The sequence below is a fragment of the Ovis aries genome, chromosome 12, assembly GCF_016772045.2.
Source record: "Ovis aries strain OAR_USU_Benz2616 breed Rambouillet chromosome 12, ARS-UI_Ramb_v3.0, whole genome shotgun sequence".
Taxonomy (NCBI): Eukaryota; Metazoa; Chordata; class Mammalia; order Artiodactyla; family Bovidae; genus Ovis; species Ovis aries.
In genome coordinates, this window is record NC_056065.1 from 1889029 (window position 1) to 1915478 (window position 26450).

The 26450-nt window shown below is 49.9% G+C and overlaps 1 protein-coding gene across 14 annotated transcripts in view; it reads right to left on the reverse strand.

The window, feature by feature from the left end:
- Nucleotides 1-26450, reverse strand: part of PLEKHA6 (pleckstrin homology domain containing A6) — a 143073-nt gene that overhangs the window by 57652 nt on the left and 58971 nt on the right. For 2 of the 14 annotated variants that reach the window (XM_042256924.2, XM_042256922.2), the window contains exon 1: nucleotides 1342-18856. The exons of 10 other annotated variants lie outside the window; for them this stretch is intronic. Coding sequence is in view for 1 of the 4 variants with exons in the window: in XM_042256917.1 (XP_042112851.1) it covers nucleotides 24220-24329 (110 nt within the window). In the remaining 3 variants the exon portion in view is untranslated. Of the gene's footprint in view, nucleotides 1-1341; nucleotides 19047-24219; nucleotides 24386-26450 lie in introns of those variants that run through there. 2 more of the 14 variants (XM_042256917.1, XM_042256925.1) reach the window with 2 other exon arrangements.

A 26450-nucleotide genomic window follows, 5' to 3' on the forward strand; every position in this document is an offset into this window, starting at 1 on the left:
GTGTCCATGAAGACTGCCCTGCCTGGGAACACCGATTGCTCTGTGGTGCCTCTGGAAGTTCGAGGATGGAGGGCGGCTAGTCATCCTTGCGGCTAACTCTTAGCACAAGGCAGAACACCAGAAGGGGCAGCTCCTCTCCCAGTTCCTACTTTCCCCTCTTTCTTGGCTTGCATGCCCAGAAACACGGCTGCTTCCGCTCCTGCCCGCCGGGGCTGGTAGCTGGCACCGCCCCTTCTCCTGCCTGGTCTCTGTTTGCCTGTGGACAGCTTAGCTGGAGGAAGCACCACAGCTGAAAGCCAGAGGGTTGGACTTGCCTTATCTTTCAAACCTGCCTTCAGGACCGGCACAGGGAGTCCTCTGTTCCTACCGGACAGACCCCTCCAGGGCCGCCTACCATTACCATTATGTCATCGAACCTTTTTCCTCCCAAGAAAGAGGCAGGGGACAAAAGGGCTTCTGGCTACGAGGGGGGTAAAGTCAACATTTCTGCTCTGGAGACAAATCAGGCTTTCATTTTTTGTACACGCAAGAGTACACACACACACACACACACACACCCCATCAGCTGAGACAAGTCCGTCTTAGCACTCCACCGACAAAGCCAAGAAACTCTTGTCCACACTGTCTGCAGAAGTCTGACCTGACGTGAGAAGGTGCCTCGGTCAAAGAGCCCAATATTTAGAAGGAATGAGGGTCCTGAGTTGGCAGTTTGGGGAAAGGGGTATCTAAACCCAGAAGACTGGCTTTCTCTCTTCCTGGATTTCTGTTGCTCCCAAATGACAAACTTTGTCTTCTGAGGAGTTGAGTCCCACGCCAACTCTCTATTCCGCACCCCCTCCTTGATCCTGCCGCCCACCTCTCCATACTTGACGTGCGGTAAAAGGGATAAAAGGCAGGACCCAGCTATGCCAGTTTCCTCTGGCTGAGCCCTCGCCGCCTTCCTTCAGTGCTGGGCCCAGGAACTGGCTGCGAGGAGGCCGATGGCACTTCTGCCCAGAGCTCCTGAGTCCCCGGCTCTGGAGACAATGGCTCAGGGAGCGGGGGGAGCCGGGCTCCAGCTCTGCATGCAGAGGGACACACAAAACCATTGTCTCTGCAGCGGGGCAGACAATGACTTGTATTTCTGGCATCTCTGCCAAGGGGTTCACCCCCTTGGACCAAGAGAACCCTGAAGATTTCCTTCTAATAAATAGGGGTGATACTGAAATCTGGCCCCACACTGAGAATGTGCACCCAGCTGTAACAAAGCCCACTCCAGCTGATGGTATGGGAATACTGGAGCTCCCTTACTTGCTCCAGAGCCTCCCAGACAAACAGACAGCGAGACAGAGGACCACTCACCAGCTCGTCTCTGCGATGCCCTCTGCTCTGACTCCTTTCACAATCAGGAATAGGGAAAAGGCTCTCCTTTAACACTCATCGGGCCCTGGTGGGTAGCAATCATTAACAGCCGCACATGCTGACTGGCTTTAACCCCTTCAGTGCTGGCCGCCTCCAGCTGGCTGATGGACAGCCCCGTCCCCTCTTCCCAGCTCCGAGAAAGCAGGAACTCCTGCCTTGATGCCATCCACCTGAGTAATGCCGCTGCCTCCCATGTGGAGAGCAGGAGCCCTCTAGTCCCACCCAGGCTGCCCTGCCTGATTGGAGCACACTGGCAACCTGAGGCGCTTGGTCCTGGCACGATGCCCAATTGGATGAGCCCACATTATGAAATATTTGCCTAGCAGGCCAATAGAGGAGCAGGATCAGGGGGGAGGGGATGATATTTTTATTTATTCCTGGAGGAGACAGAACAGACAAAGGTAGTCCTAACATGCCTAGCCCTGGGCCAGGAAACAGTGGGAAGGCGGGCTTCAGGTCAGCTAAGCGCCTCTAGCCTCCCTGTCCAGGTACAGGGTGGAAGCCTGGAAGGCTTCTAGGCAATTTCAGCTCCTGGCTGTTGAGCTAGAGGGTTTTTTTTGCCTTAATGATTCCCTGACTCACCCAGGAGTTTGGAGCTAGGAACTGTTACAGAAATGAGAAAGGAAAATAACTTGACAGGCGAAAGACTGGTTGTATCTACACAAACTGTGGGGCACAGGTAATCTTCTTTAATCTTTCAGAGTTGCAGAAATCATTTTTGCATCTTTGGTGGATGCAAAAGAAAGGTGAGCAGGAATGAGCAGAGACAAAGTACCTCTTTTTCCCTTTGAAAACAGGCAACTGATTTGGGAGAATCTAAATCCAGCATGAAAGTATCTACATGTAGGGCTTATGCAAATCTATGCAGATATGTGCAAATGAGCAGCTCCGGGCTTTTCAGAGTAAATCCTTGCCAGAATTTTTCTAGTTTGAGCAAGAAACCAGGTAGTCTCCAAACCCTATAAACGAGGATCTCACTGTATGCTGTAGCATAAGGACATCAGCAGAGGGAGCATAGCATATAGGGCTCAATATTTATTTATTTCAATTTAAGTATTTATTGAACTGTTACTACACATAAAGCCTTGAAGTAGTCTAGTAGGGTTTTTAAACCACAACCATAAACATGATAAGCTATGCTGGAGAACGTCAGCGCCCTCTCTCTGCACACCCACAGTTAATACCCCCTTCTTCTTTCTGGCCCCAGTGGGTGGTGCTGCTCCAGCTCGTACCAGCCTGGGTCTAGTGGCTCCATCTCCTCTCACCACCCTCTGTTCTTGTCTGTCAGTAGTCCAGTCGCTGTGGCTCAAGGCCCCGGCTTAAATCTACCGGGGGGGCCCCTTCTTATCTCCTGGGCTGCCTTCCCAGCTGCCTGATGGCGGGTTGGCCCTGGTCTCTTAAAGGGGCTGCGAGCATTCCCAGCCTGCCGCGTCCCCTCTCAGGAATACTCCCGGAAACCTGGTGTCGCGCTGCCTAGAGTCAGGTTCACCAGCCGCTCCCCGCTCACGTCCTTTAGAGCCACAGCCGGCTGCAGGACTGCTAGAGTGCGATCAGCTTAAAACGGGAAAGGATGCTGACGCTTGTGCCTGTGTTGTAGATGCTTATCATATCATGTAAAAGCCCCGCATCTCAGTGTTTAAAGGTTCCCACTCTGTGAGACTGAGTTTTAAAGGGGGACGGGGGCTCAGGATATAAAGTCAACATAGAAAAATCAGTTCTATTTCTATATACTAGTAGCAGTGAAAAATTGAAATTTTAAAAATACTACATACAACAGGGTAAAAAATATGAAATGTTTAGGAATAAATTTGCCAACAGATGTGCAAGACCTATATACCAAAAACTGTAAAATACTACTGAGAAAAATTAAATAAAATCCAAATAAAAGGCAGATACACTGTTTGTATGGAAAAGAAAATTAAACATTGTTAGAATATCAATTCTCCACTAATTTTCCTATAGAGTCAATACAATCCCAATAGGTTATCTGTAAAAATTGATACAGGTGCTCTGAAATTCATACAGAAATTAAAAGGACCTATAATAACCCCCAAAAGTTACAGAAAGAAGAATGAAGTTAGAAGTCTTAGATTATCTGAGTTCAAGGTTAGAATCTACAGTAGTCAAGACAATGTGGTATCTGCATAAAGACGCATGTACAGATAAGCTGAACGGAATAGAGTCTAGGAATAAACCCATTCATATATGGTCAGCTGGTTTTCTGCAGAAGCATAAGGGCAAGTCAATGGGGGAATGACAGTCTTTTAGAAAATCTAGAGGTCCATATACCGAAAGCGAAAACAAAATGCCTTGACTTTACCATTAAAAATTAACTTAAAATGGACCAGGGCCTAAAATGAAAAGCTTAAACTATAAGATTTCTAGAAGAAAACATAGGAAAAACTCCTAAGTGGCTTTTGGTTTGGCAAATTTCTTAAATAAGACATAAGATGCACCAGTTTTAAACAAAACATCAAGAAATCAAACTTCATTGAAACAAAAGGCTTTACTTTTCAAAACATGTTGTTACAAAAATAAAAGGGTAAGCCATAAACTAGAGAAAATATTCGCAAAACATGCGACATAAGACTTTCATCTGGAATATATAAAGAACTCTTACAACTAAATATCAAGACAGCAACGCGAAAGTGAAAGGCACTCAGTCCCGTCCCACTCTTCACGACCCCACGGGAATTCTCCAGGCCAGAATACTGGAGTGGGTAGCCTATCCCTTCTCCAGGGGGTTTTCCTGACCCGGAAATCGAACCGGTCTCCTGCACTGCAGGCGGATTCTTTACCAGCTGAGCTACCAGGGAAGTCCATTAATGTGCAGAAGATTTAGACAGACACTACACCAAAGAGCATACTCTATGTTAAATAAAGTACAGGAAAACCGGCTCAACATCATTAGTCACTCAGTTCAATTCAGTTCACTCGCCCAGTCGTGTCCGACTCTTTGCGACCCCATGAATCGCAGCACGCCAGGCCTCCCTGTCCATCACCAACTCCCGGAGTTCACTCAGACTCACGCCCATCGAGTCCGTGATGCCACCCAGCCATCTCAGCCTCTGTCGTCCTTCTCCTTGTGCCCCCAATCCCTCCAGCATCATTAGTCATTAGGGAAATGCAAATTGAATCCACAATGAGCTAACACTACATACACCCACCAGAACTGCTAAAATTAAGACTAATCATACCAAATGTTGACAAAAATGTAAATGAACTGAAAGTCATACCCTGCTGATAAGGCTGTAAATGGTACTTCCACTTTGTTTATCTTTTTAAGAAACTGCCAAACTTTTCCATGCAGTTTAACATACATTGATTCCTAGGCATTTATCCAAAAGAAATGAAAATATATGTCCACACAAAGATTTGAACACAAATAAATGTTCATAGAAGTTTGTTTGTAAGAGCCCCAAACTGCAAGAAACTCAAATGTCCACGAACAGGAGAATACAATATGTATACCATCCATACAATGGAACATGACTCAACAATAAAAAGAAATGAATTATTGATATACATAACAACATAGATGCATCTGAAAATAATCGTGTTGAGTGAAAGAAGCCAAACTCCCCCCAAATAAAAAATGTATACTTTATGGTTCCATTATATAAAACCCTTACAAAGGTAAACTAATTTATAATGGCAGAAAGCAAATCAGCAGTTGTATGGGGATGAGGTAGACAGAGGGTTTTCAAAAAGGCAGGAAGAGACTTTGGGGAGTGATAGATACATTGTCTGAGAAGGCAATGGCAACCCACACCAGTACTCTTGCCTGGAAAATCCCATGGACGGAGGAGCCTGGCAGGCTGTGGTCCATGGGGCCACTAAGAGTCAGACACGACTGAAGCGATTTAGCAGCAGCAGCAGCAGCAGCTACAGGTGTACTGTCCTAATTGTAGCTACAGTTTCAAAAAAATTCATCAAATTTTACCCCTTCAACAGTTATCATAAATCAATTGTACCTCTATAAAGATTTTAAAAAAAAGAAAAGTCTTCAGATGAGACATTAAAAAAAAAAACCACCTACCCCTGGGCCTCATCCACTGTGTTTTATGCTGTGATGGATCTGGGCAGGTAGGGGTGTGGCGGGGTGGGTGGGGATTCCAGCTTCCCTAGTGACCAGCTTTAGTCGGCTGGTTAAAGACAGGTACGGACGTGGCCTTGAATCAGCCTGGACCTCTCTCCTGGATTTAGGTCAAATAATGCGGCAGACCTGAAGATCATCTTTATAAAAATAATTGTTTGTTTTATGACAGAAGGGAAAATATCAAATAAAACCCTGTTCACAAAGTCCTCTCCTTATCATCTCACTTGATTTTTTAATGGTTCTATAAGGTAGGCAGAAAAATATTAACACTCTCATTTTACAAAAAAAAACATACAAACAGAAAGCCTGAGGCTCACAGAAGTAAAGGTCTTGACTAAGACCACCCACCTCCTACAGAGTCCCTTACCCTCAGCGTGGAGCTCTTCCTGCTAACTGTGGTCTGCCCGCAGCCTGGGGGCACCCCGCCCGTCCCTCAGCCCTGGCTCGGCTCCCAGCACCGGGGTGCTCGCCCCACGCTGAGCAGACACTCTCGCAGAGCACAAGTGGTAGACCGGAAGGGACCCCAGGATGGAGGAAAACGGGGCAGGTCTCCGGTCATAATCAGCTCAACCACGGGGAAGCACGCAGCACTAAGACAGGCTAGACTGGGGGAGATGAGGGGATCTGAGGGCCTAATCAGACCACGTATCCGATGAGAGAGGAGGGGAAACCAACCCAACACCACTCCCAAGCCGGGAAGTCTGGTGGATGCAGAAGCAGCTGGAAGCTGTTAGAGGGCTCCAGGCCCTGCGCCTCCTTTCCCTCTTCTTCTGGCCCCCCTGCTCTGCCGGGGCTGGGAGCCCCCCTCCTCTCTCCCTTGTTTTGAGGACAGGGTGATGGGAGGGCGGAAATCCACGCTGCAAGGTGCAAAACGTAAGAGGCATCTAAAACCTCAGTGATCAAGTTTGATAAAAGTTTTATACAGTATTTTGGAATAAAAATTAGTGCAAAAAATCCATAATACATGAAGTATTTTAAATAAAGACCAGATTGCTGCTGCTGCTGCTAAGTCGCTTCAGTCGTGTCCGACCCTGTGCGACCCCATAGACCAGATTAGTAGGACACAATTTCCAATTCGCCTGAGGCTCCAACACGGCTTAGAGTAGCACTGTTACTGATTTTGTTGTTACTGAAAATGTTGATATTTTGTCCTTCATGAAATTTTCGCACTGATTTTGATTTCTTTTAATATTGCAATAAATGCTATTTACCTTGATTACTGAGTTTTCTGGCAGCCTCTTAAATGCTGTGCCTAAGGAGACTGCCTCAACCACCTTACCCTACTCAGCCCTGCTCAGGGATGAGACTGGAGAGACTGGGAGAGAGATAGGGAGACTGGACAAGGCCCGGAAAGGACCAGGCAGAGGTCTGCACTCCTCAAAAAACCTCAGTGCATGAAAAAAAAACAAAGAAAGGCTGAGGAATTATTCCAGATTAAAGAGGAGCAGAGACATGCTCCTGGATTAGATTCCAATGACATTATTAGGGCAACTGGTGAAACTGAATACGGCCTGTCTACTAGATAATAGTAATGTATCAATGTTGTTTCCTGAATTTGCTCACTGTACTGGGTTTATGTAAGAGAATGTCCTTGTTTTTAAAAGGAAAAAATAAAGTGATAAGGGTCAGAGGGTGACGGCGGCCGGAGAGCTACATTAAGCCAAACACCCCTCTCTATCCAGCCTGTCTTTCCTCCAATTCCAGGCAGTCCCAGCAGGGACCACTAGGAAATGGTAATGGCCGGAAGTTTTGTGCAGATCATCAGGTCTTGGAGGGCTGGTTAGACATTTGCTTCTCAAAAGAAGAATTAACCTTGAATTCTCAAATCACTGCTCACTCGCTCCAGGAAGACTTGACAACTGGCACCGAAAAGAGAGGAAATTAACACTGACCCAGGCCGTGAAACTAGCACGTCCTCTGCTCAGCCTCCTGAGGCAGGCACCACTGCCTGGCACTTGCAGAGGAGGAAGCTGAGCCACCAGGGAATCAGCTCTAGGCGGCCTGGAAACGGGAAAGCCAGGGCGAGGGCCCGGGACACAGCCCAAAGCCAGCTCTTTTCCCACTCCAGTTTGTTGTGCAACTTGAAATTCCCTTCTCATGCATCATCCTACAAACTAACCCTTTAGTTTATTTTTGCGGAGTTGAATCTGCATTGGCCAAGGGATTTTTGGCTCTAAAGTCAGACCGCCCCAATTCCAATCTGACGGCACCAGTTATTACCTAAGGGCTCTGAGTGAGTGACAACCTTTCTGTGCTTTCATCTCCCCATCTGCAAACAGGGATAATATAAACTGCTACCTCAAGGGTTTGTCATAGGATTAAATGAGATTATACAAGCAGAGAATTTGAGAGACCCAGACCTCGCAATGTTTCAATAAATGCCAGAAATCATTACTATCTGCCCCTGCCTCAGATCATTCGCTCATAGGAAGATGGCCTAATTTCTGACTATAAAACCCCTCAGTACTTTGACACATGAAGACAAATGCTTAACAACTGCTCCTAAAGAAGTTATCCATCAAGATAGTATTTTGAATATTCTCAACCTAGTTAAGAATGCCTTGAAGCCCTCACCCACCTCAGACCACTTGTAATCATCTGAGGCAGACACCTTACCCTCAGGAGCCAGCAAAATCGACACCTAAGAATCTCAGAGAGGACGGAGGCCGGTCCTATCATGCTCTGGACGAGGAGGGGATCTTGTTTTTCTATGTCATGTCACACTCGGAAGTTAAACAGCAAGTCAATCTCGGGGCCACATCCCTGGGCTGGAGGAGTTGTCTGGGAAGACTCAAGCTCTGGTGCTGGTAGTCAGCCATGCAGCTGTATAATGTGGGCAAGTGCTTGCCCCTTGGGGCCCACCGGGCCTGAGCGGGGAGCCACCTTGTCCGCAGAGTTAATGAGAGCGTACAAGAGGCCACTGAGTCCTGGGCACTTCAGGAAAGAGCCGGACAAAGGAGGTGTGAAAGATTACCCGTCCAGGAACGCCTGAGGCCCTCTGCAGCACGCTCCTGGTCTCAGGGTCCTCCGGCTGAGGAGCCTACAGCACAAGGCAGATAAGCCAGCAGACACGCAGCGGGGGGCTGAAAGGGCGCGGACCACGGGCAGGGCGCCCAAGGGTCACGCGGCGGTCAGATCCAGCCAGGAAGATGGTTCTCTTGCGACAAAGGCAGCAGCTGGAGCAGGGCGATTTTCTAACTATAAACAGAAACCCTAGAAGCCCCAAACCACACACAAGCACGTGTGAGGATGAGGGCACAGCGTGGAGGACAGCGGGCACCATCTGCAGGAGGAAGGGCGCGTGCCGCGGCAGGCGGGGCGAAGGGCGGCGCGCGTGCTGGCGCCCGGGACGCAGGGGCGAGCCAGGTGAGTGGGCCCCGAAACGCCTCCAACGGGGGCAGCGCTTTCGAAAGAAAGGACCACAAACTCAAGTGAAGAGGGGCCTTGGACAGGGCCGGTGTGGGTGGGAGGCTCACACTAAGTGGACAGAGGCTGACCCTGCTTCTCGTAAACTGACCCCACGTCTGTCTGTCTGGATCTCTGAACACAGGCGCAACTCACATACCTGTGCTTGTCCCAGCCTCGGCACTGTTTCTCTTTCCCTTCACACAGGGCTTTGCCTGACCTGATTTTTCCATGGCAGAGCGCATGAAATAGAGTCCCCACACCCTGGAATTAAATTCCTCCCCACCCCAGTGCAATGAGTATTTGGATTTTGTGCCACTCCCCAAACCCCCTCCAAAGCACTGCACCAGCATCACGGCCACCGTCCCTCCCCACACCATGCACTCTGCTCTGGGTAACGCACCTTCCCCAGGGAGCAATGCAGGGGCCGGCTGAGCTGCCAGGAGGGGCCTTCCCCAGGGAGCAATGCAGGGGCCGGCTGAGCTGCCAAGAGGGGTGCAAGCGCAGCTCCCCCCGCTGCCTGGCTCCTGCATTCCAGCCCTGTGCCCAGAGTTTGACCTTCTCTGCGGCTGTGGCATATGTGTTCTGGGTTACAGAAATAGCTCAGCCCTTGGGACCCTGCAGGCCCTCCCTCTCCACCCAGAGGCACCCCCAGCTCCCAGGCTCCAGGGACGTCAAGCGGGAGCAGGGGAGGGCTCAGTTTCCCCCTGCCCTCCAGCACACCCCTCCCCGAGCAGATCCAGGTAGGGCCACCACCCCCCCACGCCCACCCCTTCCAGCCCCCCGCACTTCTGGCCTGTCTGCCATCACTGTGGGTGGAGGTGAGGCTTTTGGCAGAGGAGAGCATGAAGGAGGCACAGCACTACGAAGACCTTAGACAAACCTGACCCCTCGTTGTGTTTTCTTTGGAGTCCATTTGGATGAAGGGCAACAGCCAGCCAGAGATGGTTCCCAATCCCATACACCCTGGCCTATCCACCCTGTTGTCTCACGCAAGGTGGTGATGTCATGGTCCCTGTGTCAACACTAACCCAAACAAGATGGCATCGGTCCTCCCACAAGCCCAAGATGGAATGGGGGACAGCGGACTCAACAAGAATATCAGAGACTGAAGGCAGAAGCAGTGATGAGCTTTTGATGTGCGGCTTTTAGACCCTGACTCCCTAGCGTCTGACGAAACAATAAAATCTTTCATGAAGGACTGTACTAAAGGGATAGGAGTGTTACCTGGGGAGGGCGGGGCCCTGAATGGCCTTCGAGATTCAGGTTCCACACTTTGTCCTCCCGCAGGGGATGGAAAGGACAGCCATGCCTCGGCCTCTTCAGCCACACTGCCGTTACCACCTACTAGGCCTCGGCAGCCTTGTAGACAGGTGGGGAAAGAGCTGGACAAAGGATACTGGGGTGTATAAACTCTCCAGATCAAACGCCTCTGGGGTTGGAGGTCCAGGGAAGGCTATCGGTGATAGAAAGGACCCATCCCTTTCTCAACACTGCCCCTCCACCCCGATACTACAGAGTTACAGCGGTTAATAGCCATGTTCCTGCAACCTCATGCCACTCTCCGGGTTCCAGGTAGCCACCCAACCCCAGCTCAGCCAAAACACCTTTCCACAGATGGGAACTGGAATTGAGAAAAAAAAAAAAAAAGATCAGCCATTCTTCAGGTAACATGTACACAAGGGAGCTGTGAGAAGCCGTCTCTTTAGACTGACACGGAGCCAGCACAGCCCTGCAGGGAGAAGAGCCTGAAGCCAGCCCATGAAGAGGGACAAAGGGCAAGGCCACACTTGGCACCAGCCAGCTTCTTGATTCTAGCTTGTTCCTGCAGCCCAGCCATTCCTCTGAACTTTCCAATACAATCTCCTTGGGACTTAAAGTTCTTTGAGCAGTTCCAGTAACATACTCGCCATGGAGAAGGCAATGGCACCCCACTCCAGTACTCTTGCCTGGAAAATCCCATGGATGGAGGAGCCTGGTGGGCTACAGTCCATGGGGTCGAGAAGAGTCGGACACGACTGAGCGACTTCACTTTCACTTTTCACTTTCATGCATTGGAGAAGGAAATGGGAACCCACTCCAGTGTTCTTGCCTGGAGAATCCCAGGGACGGGGGAGCCTGGTGGGCTGCCGTCTATGGGGTCGCACAGAGTTGGACACAACTGAAGTGACTTAGCAGCGGCAGCAGCAGCAGTAACATACTCGAAAGTTATAACTAACATCAGGAAGAGAGACAAGATGAATTCTCGAGGATCCAGCATCTAAACTCCATAGACGTGGTTGGCGTGAGGGAGAAAAGGAAGGAAGAGGAAGGAAAAGGGCCAAGGAGTTTGCCCAAGGGTAGCAGAACACAGTGCCGGTAAGACCTGAGCTGGCCTAGAAGGCCATGCAGGAGGACGCAGTGGAGACAGGGGTCAGAGAAAGCAGGTGGATTCGCTGCCTCCCACTTTAGGAAAAGCTCCTAGGATGTTTAGAGAGCTGGCAACAGAAGTGCGGGCCACATGGGTGAACTAAGGCCCTAGTGAAGGTGGAAGGCCACCTCTGCTGATGGATGGGCCAGGGGTCTGGGAGCATGTTCCCAGGGGACATTCGTCATTCAGGAGAGAAGAAAGTTTATATCCTTTCTCTGCCCTTTCCAAAGCAAACGAGGGTCCTCTGCCACCTTAGAGCCTCACAGCTCTCTCAGACTAAGGGGTCTGCTCTGTCCTTCAGGCCTTCTTTAGAACATTTACTTACCTGCCACCAAATCCATGAGCTAACGGTCCCTTTAAGAATATCTTCTCTGTTCTCTAGTTGGCCGGAGCAGATGTTCCTTGTTACTATGGCAACGAACCTACCACTCTTCCTAACGGGTAGCTTCCTAGGGAAGGACGCACACAGCACAGGCCACTCCCCAGACAGAGCGGCTGACCTGCGAGCTGCTTAGAATTCACGGACGAAAGCTTCTGACAGCACAGGACGCCGCGGGCTCCTGTGTGCCTGCATAATAAGAGCTCAAATCTCACCTGTCCGAGAGGTGACCCAGGAGTAGCAGGCACTGTCTGACAGCAGGTAGAAGGCAGGGGAGGGAGGTTACGCACGTCACTGCCCAGACAACAGACCAACGGTCATCTTTCCAATGAAGTGTTAAAAAGCATGTGGTCTATCTTCACTAAATTGAATTAGCTCTTCCTTTGACCTTTTTTTCACATCACTAATGAAGACCAGTGAGACCCTCCTAGTTGAATTCTCCTTACTTCAAGCTGCATACCACTCTCACCCTCATCTGGAGTTTGTTATCCTTCCAGACAGTCCTCTCAAATGGGTCTCTGCTCAAGGCAAGGCTTCTGCAGCAGGTGATGGGTGGGGAAGCGGAAAGCACTGCATCCCATTGGTTCTGCACAGAGTCGTTTCCACTGCGGTGATGCTTCTCTCACTAAACCCAACTTGACCCCATTTGTTCTTGGCTCTCACAGCCCCGATGAAGCCAGCTGGATTCTTCTTGTAAGCCACAAAATTGACTGAACTTTAGCTTCGTCTCTTCGGAGACCTTAGCTTACTGGGATCCCAGAAGTCAAAGTATAAATAAGAACAAGTCAGTAAATGATCCCTATCAGATGTGCAGGAAAAGCATTCCTAATCAGGGAAGATGCCAAAGTCAGCGCTCACCCCCCACCCACACACTCCCAACTCTCCTTCAGTCACTCCTAAAGGTAAAGTGCGCCCTACCTCGGAGGAAACAGCTTGTCTCTGGAGATGAACAGGGGCAGTACGGAATCACAGGTCAGCTCTGATTGGAATCCACTTATCCGCCAAATGGCATTAGACAAGCTACTGATGCTCTCTGAGCCTTAGTTTCCGCATCGGTAAAATGGGAATGCTAATTCTACCTCATATGAGGCAGTATAGAATTGCAGTGCCTTAATTACATTCCCAAATCCACAAATATCTGAAAATTTAAAGTTTTTACATAACTAGATGGATGGCAGAACCCAGCCTGACTCAAACCTAGTTGGTAGCATCACTTGAACTGGCATGAGACTCATTTTAGCCTTTTTAAAAAATCCCACTTGTGTGATTCTTTAGACACATCTTGCTGCAGAAATATTAATGTGTGTGATTTTGGAGCTGTTCCAGACTCTGCCGGAGGTTTTTATGTAATACATAGTGTGTGCATCATGTTACCATTCTGAAATCCACAGGCCCCAGGCGTTTCAGATGATGAGTTTTGGAGCTATCTGAGCTCCTCCTCCAGCCCCTGAAGTCAGGTGGCTCAGGAAAGCCATCAGGGTTATTTACGCTAAAGATGTTGACAAATACGGAAAGCTTTTGCCTTGCCACAATCTGAATCTCTTCTGGGTCCCTGGGTTCCTGCAGCCTGGAGCCAGCTTTCTGCAACATAAGTTAGCATGGGGAAGGGAGAGGATCCAAAGACCAGCCCATGAGCCCATGGGAATCTGCTGCTTTTCCACCCCAGCAGAGCTGGCAGAGGCAGCGTGCTGGTATTTGACTGGCTTCAGGTATAGACATGCCTGAATATTCCAAATATGCTTCCACCTCCCCACCTCATTGGGCTTCTGGCACTTTCTCCACTACCACTGCCCCGCAGTTTCACCTCTGCTATCTCCTCCCCACCTCACTGGGCTTCTGGCACTTTCTCCACTACCACTGCCCTGCAGTTTCACCTCTGCTACCTCCTCCCCAGAGGCGTTCTCAGGGGAAGGAGTGAGAGACTTGGGGAATGCTAAGGGGTAGAGAGAGCCAAAGAGTGTGGGGAATTGGGCTAAAGGAAGAAAAGATGCTGAGTGTGAGAGAAATGACGAAGATGGACACTCTGGATGAGAAGCAGATGCCTGACACTCAGTGGAACAGGTTTGGCATGTTTCGCTAATGCTGTTTCATGACCCCAGGAGGCTTTTAAAATAGCAGAGAACCCTGGCCCATAACTGTGAGCAATATTGGGCAACTGTTATTCGCAGGTCCCTTGGCTCTAGCCATACATTTCAGGGGCTTACTAATGACTGTGAAGGACTTAACCTATCCTGATGCACACTTGTCCAAGTGGGTATCTCAGTTCTGACCCTGGGTCTGTTGTCTCAAAAATAGCTCATCTTATCCTGCCACCTCAAGCTACTTTTCCAGCAGACCTGCATCTCGGAGAAAAACAGAAGACTCTCGGAGTGATAGGGCTGTTGGTCAGAAGGAGAACTGGTGCACGCAAAGATGAGTAGGGTGGTGGCAATCAAATTCAACCCTCTTGCTTCACAGGGGAGAAATCTGAGGCCCGGAGAGGGACTGAATTGCCCAAGGTCATGCAGTCAGTGGAAAGGAAGGGTGGCCTGGAGCCCGGATACTGCTTTCTGTCACTTCACTGTGACGAGGATGGGGACGTCTGTGAAGCTCCAGTCACATCTTGTCGACCTTTGTAGTCAGAAAAAGGACAGTGCTTTCTATCATGTCACTGTGATGAGGATGGGGACGTCTGTGAAGCTCCAGTCACATCTTGCTGACCTTTGCAGTCAGAAAAAGGCATGCTGAACGGCGCTCACCTTTGGCTTGAAAATCTCAGAAGAGATCCTGATCTCCAAGAATTTCTCTGTGCTCCTTGACTCTGTGTCTCGATCTACGCAAAGTTAGGACAAAATCCTCATGAAAGCTCTCTTGGGGAAAGCCAAAATTGCTGGTGATCAGAGATGAGCTAAGAGAACCACAGCCCCAAACCTCGGCGGAGCCGTCAGAGGGGCCGTGGAGGGGTCTCCTGAGCGGGAGCTCCGCGGGTGGCAGAGATCTCCCATCTGAACTTCTTTGCTCCTTCCCACTTTGTCTTTCCCTCTCCATTGGCTTGAATAAGGCTGTGGTGTCCACCATCCGACACAGGTTCAGGCTTTTCCGTAGCGCTGTTCCTAGGTGGCTGTACCGCTGCCCCACCACCATCCAGAAACTTTTGAGAGGGTTTCGCCCCGAGGCTTGGTCTTCCGGCTCCGAGCCTGCGGCTCTCCTGCGGCCTTTAGGAGCTTGTCCCACGTCTCCCACCTCCCCACGGAGGCTTGGGGTGAGTCTACTACCCACACTCCCAAGCTCAACTACCGAAGTCCAAACACTGCTTTCCTGGGTTAGGAGGGTTCTTGTTTCAGAACATAAAATTAGGGTGGAAAATCAGAAAATTCTATCCTACAAAAAGGTTCCTGGGCTTTCAGGATAAAAAGGTCCTAGAACAAATCCCAAAAAAGAGCATCCAGTTCAATTTCCAGGGTGATTTCAAACTGATTATCCTCTACACGTCTTCTCTCCTACAAGTCTGCACACGTGCACACCCAGCCACAAGTCTCAATTCCCACATATCTGTTGCTATTTCAGGCCTGACTCTACAGAAGGTAGAAGACTCCAGCAGTCTAAGGCCTCCAGGAGCCTCCAGATTTCGAGAAGCTCCAGCTGACATCCACCATTTCAAAACCTGATGGCAAGACCTTTTTACTGCCCTTGTCTCTTGGCCACCTAGTTGAAAAGGTGTTTCCAGATGATTAACACTGCACACCAAGACTTCAGATGTAAAATATACCTCATGCTGCTCCCATATTTCAAACTACAAACCCTCTCCATCTTTTCCACGCGAAGGAGATGAATGACTTCCATTATTTCTGAAAAATGACTATAGGAATAGGAACCAGCAAGGCCTGATCCCAGAACCCCTTTGAGAAGTGAGAGTTTCAGACTCTCGGACAAAGGGGAGGAGGAAGTGAGAACACATTCCTCTGCTGGTGACCTTGTCCTGGAGGCAGAAACCGCCCACAATGGAAAAATGAAGAAACCGAGACGCTACGTGAGTTTATCACGGCCCAAGAACCCAGAGGGAAAGAACAGTGGTGACAAGATCAGAATCTAAGTTTTCAGAAATCTGCCCCGAAGAACCCCTATCAGGGAGGCAGAGTCTCATCTGTCTGAAGAAGATCGTTCCTGGAGGCAAGACTTTCTGATTTCATGGACTAGTTAAATTTCAAAAAATGAAATTTAAGGAACCACTATAAAGTTGCCAATTTTTCAATTTGCCAAATAAGGATATTTAAAAAGCCTAGCTACCATCTACACTCATCACCAGTTCTTGAAAAGAATAAGCAAGCCATAGCCTCAGAATAAATATTTGAGTACATCGCCTGCCCCCAAAAGAAAGCCTTTAAACTGAATACATTTTTGCTTCCCTTTCTTTTCTCATTTCATTTCAGACTGGTGAAAACTCTTGTCACGGAGCAAAATTTGATAATCACTGGGACAGATGACCTCTCTATGTCCTTTTCAGCTTAAGCCTAAAAATGAAGAGAATGATCCTAAGCTTTGGTGATTCAGACCTTCCCAGGAAATCAGAGCTGGCAGACTTGAAAGGGAGGGGGAATCGACAAGCATCTTTGCTCATGTGAATACACTCTGTCAGCTACCAAGAACTAAGCAATGTTGATTATTTTATAAATCCGGTGTTCAGTGAGCTTTTACCTCCTTGTAGAGTCTCTCAGGTTTCCGTGAGCTCCTGGATTTTACTGACCCCTTGTCTGTTCAGATAATCCAGGAAAAAAGAGGGAGGAAGATAATCTGCCCAAAGTCAAGAATGATCTGAGAGAGAACTTCCCTGGTGGAAGAGTGGGTAGGAGTCTGCCTGCCAGGGCAGGGGACATGAGTCGATGCCTGGTCCTGGAAGATTCCACATGCCGAGGAGCGACTCAGCCTGCCAGCCACGACTCCTAAAGCCTGAGCGCCTACAGCCTGCGCTCACAGCAAGAGAAGCCGCTGCTCAGAGAAACTCGTGCACCGCAGTGAAGAATAGCCTCTGTGCACCACAGCCAGAGAAAGCCCACAGCAACGAAGACCTGGCGCACCCAAAAGAAAAGGAAAAGAGTAAAGAGCTGCTGGGGAGTGGCAGAGAGGATCAGGCCAGCAGCTCACATGCATGCAGACCCACTGATGCCACTTCAGTTGCACAAGCAAGACCCAAGAGAGGACCGACTCCATTCCAGGAAGCAGTTTTTCCATGCTGGCTTCCACAGACGATGGCTGCTTGCTCATTACTCTGGTGGAGACAAGGTTGGGGATGAAGTGGAGGGAAGCTGAGACTACTGCGGGGCAGAGGAAAGCCCAAAAGAGCACGGGATTAGGAGCTGCCTCCTATCCTAATCCTCGTCCTCCTGCTGACTAACCCTGAGTCCCTTAGCACTTTTTAGCTCCCATCTCCTCATCTATGTTATAGGAATGATATTCTGTCTTCTTGATAGGGTTACAGCCACTGTGAGATCCTCGAGGGCGGAACCAGGTCTTATCTGTAGATAAGTCTTAGAGACTGTATACCCAGTCTCTAACACAGCACCTAGAAGAGAACAGGGCTTGGTAAACAGCTGCTGAACTGGGCCAGAGAGTGTCTCCAAGCTGGAAAACCATACACAAGTGAATGAAATGAAAGGTTATTATTATCTGTTGGCCAAACTGATGCATTGCACCATCTACCAAATGTGAAAAAAAAAAAAAAAACCCACTAAAATTCTATTTGGAAGTAGCTGGTGATGTAAATAAAAAATAGTTTTTTTGAATGCCCATAGTTTCAAAAATAACCAGGCTATACTACATATTAATTATACTGCCTAATAAATAACTGTGTGATTGCCTCCCAGACTCAACTGCAGTATATAATTTCTCAAGCTGAAAATGTGTTTTGCCTAGCCCTCTTCCCCTCTCATCCATCCATCTCATTATGTCCAGAAGTCAGCAGGCGAACTGTGGTTCTCTCACCCACTTCAGGTCACATCCATGTTGAGAGCTGAGGTTTCTGGCTGGCTACAGCCTTGAACTGAATCAGAACCTAAGATTCCCTGGTCCCCTCTCCTGGATCCTTTCCAGAACTCCATGTCTGCCTCTAGCAGACTCCACCACACTCCTCTTCCAATGCTTATCTCACCACCCCAAATCCGCTTTTCAAAACCACATCTGGCCCGGCCCGGCCAGCGCCCACCACTCCTGCAGACCCTGCCGCACAGCACGTGCTGCCCAGGGGACACCACTGCACAGACAGGCCCTGGCACCTTGGCCCGGCTGCCCGCCCACCAGCCCCAGTATGAGGCAGGTCTCTGATCTCCACTCCTGGCCATTGAGAAACACCACGCAAACCCTGGGAAGACAGAGCCGCAATTCAGCCAGTCTGACTCACCAATCACCACCCCATCCAAACTTGGGTTTCAGGAAGAGTGCCAAGCCCCTACCCCATCTCCACCCCAGGCATTGGCCTCCATCCTGCCCAATTCTGAGGCTCTGAGAAGACAGTGCTCCTGGCACTTGTCGCTAATACCTTTGATCTCATTCAGCTGGATCACCCTAATACCATATGGAGGCCATGCTGGAATTTATACTGCTTAAACCGTCCCACCATACAGACTTACAAGTTAGCTCTACCAGGAATGTTTCCAAGTGGCTGCAACACCCAGGGCTGACTCTAGGGACAAGAGTCCTCTGGACACATACCTCCATGTCCCTAAGTTCCCTTTGCAATCCCACAAGTGAAAAAATATTCACATTCTAGGAAGTCAGAAATTTTCTCTAACTTTTTGATTGGAGACTCTCAAGGAAGATGGATATTCATAGGACACTGTTATTTGTTAGGAGATAAAGAGATGATAATAAAGAGAAAGTGTAAAAGATGATTTGCTTTCCAAAAACAATAGAAGTGCTACACACACACACACACACACACACACACACACACACACTGCCTCCCTCCCTGCCCTGCCTCCCCCCCAACAGACACTCCCCTCTCTCTCTCTCTCATCGCTATTATTGTGATCCACTCCTCTTTGCCCAGCATGTGTGTCCTCCTTCCCCGAGCCCTCTCTCCTGAAGGCTTGGACAGCCCCATTTCTTCCCAGCCCAGGTGCCCGGGACCCCAGATATTACCTGCCATACTGGCAGCCAGGACCCAGCTGGAAGACGCAGGCTGTTGATTGGGAAAGAATCCTAACAACACTCCTGATCCGAGACTGGCTCCTCCCTTGAGAAGGAAGGAGACAAGGAGAGGGCCCGGGAATCCAGAATTTCCCCAGCCTTCCAGGAAGGCTCTGGTGTCAGCTTTCTCTCTGCTACAGCATTGACTGAAAACCAGGGAAAATTATCCAATGAAGCAGAGTCTGAAATCTGAAACTGCAGGTTGGCTCAGTGCTATATAAATACACTCACACCCCCGGCTCCGCGGGTCTGATGGCTTACCCGCCCTCGCGCTCCCCTCCTCCCCACCCAGCCTGAAGCTCAGGAGCATCAGACAGTCCTCTAGCTGCAGCTCCTCCAGGCAACCGAGACCAGAGCGGAGCCATGCGGACCCAGACACTGCCAGGCGCTGTCCGCAGGCTCTCCCAGCCCGGCCCCTCCAGCTGTTCAAATCCACGTGCTTAAGTGACGCTCAGGGTCACGGCAGCGAGGGGGCTGGGAAGTTTCCAGTTGAGGAGCAAAGATTTCTGGAGACTTCCTCCATGTCAAGGAATAATACTCTCCTAAGGATCAGCTTGCAGATAACTGGTCTAGCATATACTAATTGCTAACCACACCTTCCTCTCGTCCTCCAAGTTTCTGCATCTGGCTCTTACAGAGTCACCCCTTTCCCTTATGTTTTAGCCGTAACAGATTCAGGCCAGGTGAGAGTGGGAAGGGAAATCTGGTGACAACTGGCTCATTTTGCAGATGAGAGAGCCGAGGCCAGGAAGATGAAATGGCTTGTCAAAGCTAGGCAATGACTTCCAGCCAGATTTGGCATCTTGGGTAGCAGAAGAGAAAGAAGCTTTAAAAGTCAGATGCTTTAACACAGCTAGATCATCACTTGAACCACTAATTGTGACAAAAATCACTAAACCTGTCAGCCTTATCCTCATTTGTAACATGAGGCAAAAAAAAATCCTACCTGAGAGAGTAACGGTTCCATATATAACATGCATAAGGCGGTCGGCATACAGCAGGCATTCAGTAAGGATCCACCGCGCACCCTTCCGTCCGAGACTGCACAGTAGCATTTGCCAGCTGGCTTGAACGGCCTTTAGTACTTACTGTTCCTCCAGGGGTTGGCTTAATGTTTCCAGTTGATTGTCTTTATGTCAACCTATTAGCATTCAGTTTACTTTCAACAGTGCTCAGCATGTTATGCTTCATTTCTGTAAAGGAAAATCTTTGATCTACAGGCCAAGGTCATAGATTTGCGCTGAAGTCCTCCCAGCAGACGTCACTCACATCTTCACCTGCAGGCTCCAAGCTTCAGCCCAGCTGGACATGGAGCATTTTCCCTAAGGGTCTTGGCCTTAAACTCACATACCTAAAATCAAATTAAGATTCGCCACCCACTGACTGTATTATTGTATTGATATGAACAGTCTGCAAGATACAGTAACTGAAGATAGTAAGGGGCAGAACATTTAGCTTCATGTGCTACTATTTGGGTTAAGAAATGATTTGTAACTACCTATATATGTTTGCCTAGAGCAGAGGTCAACACGTTTTTTATGTAAAGGCTTAGATGGCAAATATTTTCAGCTTCGTGGGCCCTATAGTCTCTGTCGCAAGTACTCAGTTCTGCCTTTGCAGCCCAAAAGCAGCCAGAGAGAGTGTGTAAACAAATGCGTATAAGCAAGTGGGCATGGCTGTGTCGCCACAAAGCTGTGCTCGCGGACACAGACACTGAAATTTCATGCAACCTTCACGCGCCACAAACCACTGTCATTTTTTTTAGCCATTTAAGTGTGACCGTCATTGCTGGGTCTTTCTCATACAAAATTAGGTGGGGGGTTGGGTTAGATTTGGTCCCTGGGTCATAGCTTAGACTGGCTTAGAGCATCTCAGGAAGGGCATAGCAGACACTGGTAACAGTGATCACCTCCAAGGAGGGAGCTGAGGCTAAATCTGAGAGGAGGTGGGAGAAACTCTTCATGGAATACTATTCTGTACTTTTGAAAAGTATAACCTACACATGGTAAAAAAAAATTTTTTTTAATAAAAAGAGTTAATTATTAATGGGCTCCCCATATAAGTCATCTTACTTCTGTAAATGTCAACATTAACTGTCCCAGGCAACCAGGCTTATACCCGCAGCTTTGAGTCTCTCCAACCCCAGTCTCTCACTCCAACAGTAATTAGTGTCCAAAATGCACTGGCCTGGTTCGCCAGGTGCCTCAGCCCAGCACTAGCTAGTCGAGTACTCTCCCACCCACCCCTACCACTGTCTTTACCACTCGCTGTCGTTCCATAGAGCCTTGTACCCTTAACCGACTTACTTGTGTAAAGCTCATTTCCCAAAGAGAGACGAGCTTTTCAAGGACTGGGACAATACCTTGCCTTCCCAGGTCCTCTACACCCACCACTGCCTGGCACCTAGTGGGAATGCCATAAACGGTTGCTCGATTGTTAACCCCCCATCCTGCTGCTGAAGGTTTGGAATACAGAGAACAGATCCACCCAGGACAGAAGCTGGCTCTGAGGCGTGCAGCAAGGCAAGAGGGTACACAAGCTCAAAGTCTTTGATGGTAATAAACATTTAGGGAGAGGAAAGAGCCAAGGTTTGATGCAAATGAAAGGGGCTGTGCTAGGGAGAAGGCAGTCAGGAAGCCCCGGGGGAAATTCCCTCTAATTCCCACCTCTCGTGCAGTTGCTTATTAGTGAAGGGAAAACTCCCTATCCTCTCTTGGGGAATTTTGGTGATCCCAGAATCAGAGCCTTCCATGTTTAGGAGCGATCTCAACACAAAGCAGTCTTCTCTCCCACCCAAAGGAGGAAAAGCTGCCTCCAGCACTGGGGAAAGACAAACGTGCCACAGGGATCCCCACAAGGACAAGGCACTACCTCTGAAGTCTGTCCTGCTACTGAAGAGTGCCATCAGCCTGCTTTCTGCCTCCACCCATTATTTCCAGTTCTGGACTAAACAAAGGTTTCCTGAATGGGTTAAAAAATGAATAAATAAAGCTGATGATAATTGCCAAATATAATAGAATTTTTAAATATTGCTTCCTTCCAAGATACTTTTTTCAAAAACATAATATCATCGACTCTTTGGAACTGGAAATATCTTTGCTAAAAGATGTCTATGGAGAGACTTCCGTGGTCCAGAGGTTAAGAATCTGTCATGCAATGCGGGGGGGGTTGCAGGTTTGATCCCTGGTTGGGGAACTAAGATCCCACATGCCGAGGAGCAACTAAGCCCGAGCGCTGGAACAACTGAGCCCACAAGACAGAACTAGAGAGCCTGCGAACCACAGTGAAAATTCCAAGTGCCACAAGTAAAACGCGATGCAGCCAAATACGCAAATATTTTTTAAGTGTTTATGAAATGAAATTGAATATAGTCCCTGCTCCCCAACAGGAAAGCATTCAGGGCTATGCTGTAGACTAGACTGCTTCATTTCCCCATGGGAGGAATCATCACCAACACCCGTGGCCACGCGGGTTCTGAAATCCCATGTTAGGCCACAGGGAACACAGCTAGTAAGGAGTAAAGCCAAAATTCAAAGCTTGGTCTGCCTAGCTTCAAAATTCAGCCTTCCCTACCGTCCAAAGTTTCCGTGACACTAGATCATCCCCGCCCGTCCCACCCTGTCTTTGAAATGGGCAGAAATGAGAAGTTCTGTCAGGACCATCAGAAGCATACAGCCGTCCTGCAGTCCATCAGATTTCATCCTCCTGAAGTACTCAGGCCTCCTTGGGATGGAGGAAAGGAGATGAAAGACAAGCCAAAGCCAGATGCCAGTGCCCCAGATACCCAGAGGCAGAACGGGAGGAGTGTCTCTCTGGCTCACACGTGGAGTGACACAGGTGGGAGGGGCGCAGCTGAGCCACCCACGCCGCCCACCTCCACGCCGCCCACCTCCACTCTGCCACCTTACCACCCAACTGCTCCAAGGCCCCTTGCTTCACCCGGCCTCCAAAGCGGCCCTCTCCTTCATCTGTTACCCCTCTGAGACCTCCCCATAACCAGCCTTCACAGGGGCCTGGCTCAGGCCTCCCAGCAGGGCTATAGCACTTGGGAGCCCATGCAGCATGGCATTACGGGCAGCACAAACACAACATTTACCTGGATCCTGGCACCTTTCCTCTGCAGCCCTGCTTTGGGGAAATATTTGGCTGGCTCATGCAGGACAGGGCTGGGGCCTCTTTGCGCTATATCCCCAAAACCACAGTTTTAGGGAGATGTGCTAGAGAAGGCGGGGGTAGGCAAGAAGAGTCACAAACACTTGTGTCCAGCCAGTCCTCCAGTTCCCCAGGGAACACAGCTAGTAAGTAGGGAAGCCAAAATTCAAAGCTCGGTCTGCCCAGCCTCAAAATTCAGCCTTGCCTACAATCCAAAGTTTCCATGACACTAGGTCATCTCTGCCAAACCCAGCAGAAGATTACCAGCATCACGTTGCCTCTAGCACGCCCTCTGAGCAGCTCTGAAACATCTGTGGCTAGGCTATTGGCCCATTATCGAAACTGAGCTTCAGATCCCACAGAAGTTCTTGATTGTCCAGCTGGAGCTCACAATGCTGAGCAATGCCCTCCTCCAGGCAATTGTCAGAGCTGCCCACCCAGCTCTCTTTCCAACCTAACGTGCAGGGGCCTGGAAAAAAACCCAGTTGCTCTGCAGGCAGAGCACTTAGCTCCAGAAGCACGCACATGCCTGGCGCCATCTGGCCTCAGTGACTGCCTGGACACAGAGGATGGCCCTCCCCATTTCTGGAGAGGGCAAACCACAGCCAGGAGTTTGGAGCCCACACAGGATGTTAAGACTGGAGGCAGGATGGGCCCCAAGCCCTGCTTCCCTCCTCAGTCCCTGGAGAGAGAGCACCCAATCTCTCTGATGGTCTAGAGTCTGTATCGGCCCAAGGAAGTGCCAAGAGGTCCTACCGCCCTCGCCCCCATTCTCGAGGTGGCTGTCCTCGAGAGCTTCAGCTGGCCTCTGAAGCCACCCACCCCTTTATGTGTCATCTCCCCAGGAGATACGGTCATTAGCAGAGAGCACCATGTAGGTGTCCAATTAAGCAATCAGCGGCAAATGCAAAAACCTGTTTAAGCGCCTCACAGAGCGTCCACTCGGGGATCCTCTTACAAGCAGCTCCCTCTCCTGCGCGTCCTGGAAGTTCCCTATTGTTTGCCTGGAGTACAGAAAAGTGTCTAATTCTGCCCTCCTCCTGATCTGCTGGCACTGCCTTCCCAGCCCCAGCACACCCCGGGGGTGCCAGTCACATGGAGCACGGCGTGAATGTGCCCCTAGAACTGTGGGGCATGACAGCCCCGGCTGGGTGGGAAAGGACCTGTGCCCAGGTGCGAGGGGCAGGGTCTCCTGAGAGGGCGTCTGCCTACCTGGCCTCTGTAGGTGTCCCAGGGCCACGTCCTAGTTTGGGGTCTGGGCTCAGGAAGCAAGGGGCCCTCCAGCGGTTGGGGAGGAAGGGCCGGGGGGAGGGGGGCAGCATGGGCTCAGCCGCACTCCTCCCACTTGTGGCTCTGAGTCCGCTCTCCTGTCTGCACTATAGCTCACCTGGTCCCCGGCTCACCCTTTACATGGAACGTTCCACTCGCCCTGGGAGCCCGGGGGGAGTGGGGCGGGAGTCCCTGTTCAAAAACAGCTTTCTTTTCTGGAGACTGGCGTGTCTGGGATTCCATCAGACACTGCTGCAGGCGGCAGGTGGAGGGAGGGGGCGAGAGCCACGGCAGGGGACAGAGGAGGACCAGACAGCCTTAAACTCGAGCCCCCGCCCCCGAGCCCGGGGCCGGTTCAAGCTGGAGACTGGCAGAGAACAGACACCGCGGTCGCTCCCTCCTGGCACAGCCGCCTTCGGACGTCAGATGGGCACCCTGACAAGCAGGGGTGAGAGCCCCTCACCGCTCACCTCTGCCCCTTTGCCCCTCCCTTGTTCTTCCTCCATGCCCTCCTCTCCTGGCTCAGAGACTTTTATCAGCCTTCTCTCTCTTACCTTCACAAGGGGGGAGGGTTGAGGGCCTGTCTCTATGCCTGCAAGCTTTTCCAAGGGGCAATGCATTGGCCCGTACTGGGAGTGGGGAGGGGGACAGCACCCAAGAGACAAATCCAGGGCTTCTAACCCACAGGGGCTCTGAGGACCCCAGCCCCTACCCCGAGAGTGGGCCCCGTATTGATGTCGGCTACAGTGCCCTCCCATGGCCCAGGGCTCTGCCAACTTGGCCCAGAACCCTGGCACTCATACTGGTTCCACTGAGATATGTGGGTTCTCGCTGACAGAGATGGGAGAATGATTGTTCTGTCCAGGTGCTTTCCAATTCCCAGGAGACAGAATGTACTTTGGTTGCAGCCGGAGAGATTGAGGTTAGACACCAAGAAGCACTTGGAATGAGTAATAAGAGGAAGTTTAGGACTCTGCTTTAAGTTCAGTTCAGTTCAGTTCAGTTGCTCAGTCGTGTCTGACTCCTTGTGACCCCATGAATCGCAGCACGCCAGGCCTCCATGTCCATCACCAACTCCCGGAGTTCACTCAGACTCACGTCCATTGAGTCAGTGATGCCATCCAGCCATCTCATCCTCTGTCATCCCCTTCTCCTCCTGCCCCCAATCCCTCCCAGCATCTGAGTCTTTTCCAATGAGTCAACTCTTCGCATGAGGTGGACAAAGTACTGGAGTCTCAGCTTCAGCATCATTCCTTCCAAAGAAATCCCAGGGTTGATCTCCTTCAGAATGGACTGTTTGGATCTCCTTGCAGTCCAAGGGACTCTCAAGAGTCTTCTCCAACACCACAGTTCAAAAGCATCAATTTTTCGGCACTCAGCCTTCTTCACAGTCCAACTCTCACATCCATACATGACCACAGGAAAAACCATAGCCTTGACTAGACGGACCTTAGTCGGCAAAGTAATGTCTCTGCTTTTGAATATGCTATCTAGGTGGGTCATAACTTTCCTTCCAAGGAGTAAGCGTCTTTTAATTTCATGGCTGCAGTCACCATCTGCAGTGATTTTGGAGCCCAAAAAATAAAGTCTGACACTGTTTCCACTGTTTAAAAACATAGCCAATTTCCCCTCTGCAGGCTATGGTTTAGTGCTTGTTTTCATCATGTTACTTTCTTGCTCAGAAATTTCCACTGGCCGGCTCCATGAAGGCCTAGCACCTTGTCTTAGCATCCAAGGTCCACCACGGTGCATCCCCAGTCATCTTTCAAACATCCTATTCTAGTGTTCCATGTAAAAAAATTCTAGTCCAGCCAGAGCTTCCCAGTATTTCCCCCCAAAGCCTTAAGGATCTCTGCTTTTGGCCACGCCCACCCCCCAACCAAGACGCCCCGCTCCTCTCAGGCACCGGAGCAAGCCAGCCTTTAAGGCTGCAGATCTTAACCAAACTGATTGTCTGATAGCCTGAGGGACTTCTCTAAGAAACTGATTTCCAGATTCCACTCTAGATGCCTACTGAACCCAGGTATCCAAAAGCAAGCAGACACTGCTTTAAGGGTGAGCTCCAATGCCACCGTTTCCAGAAAGCCTACAACAAACACCCCTGGCCCACGGAAAGCCTCCTCCTGTGTGCAGATATGGGCACATATTCACCACTCATTCCGTGGGCATCCTGT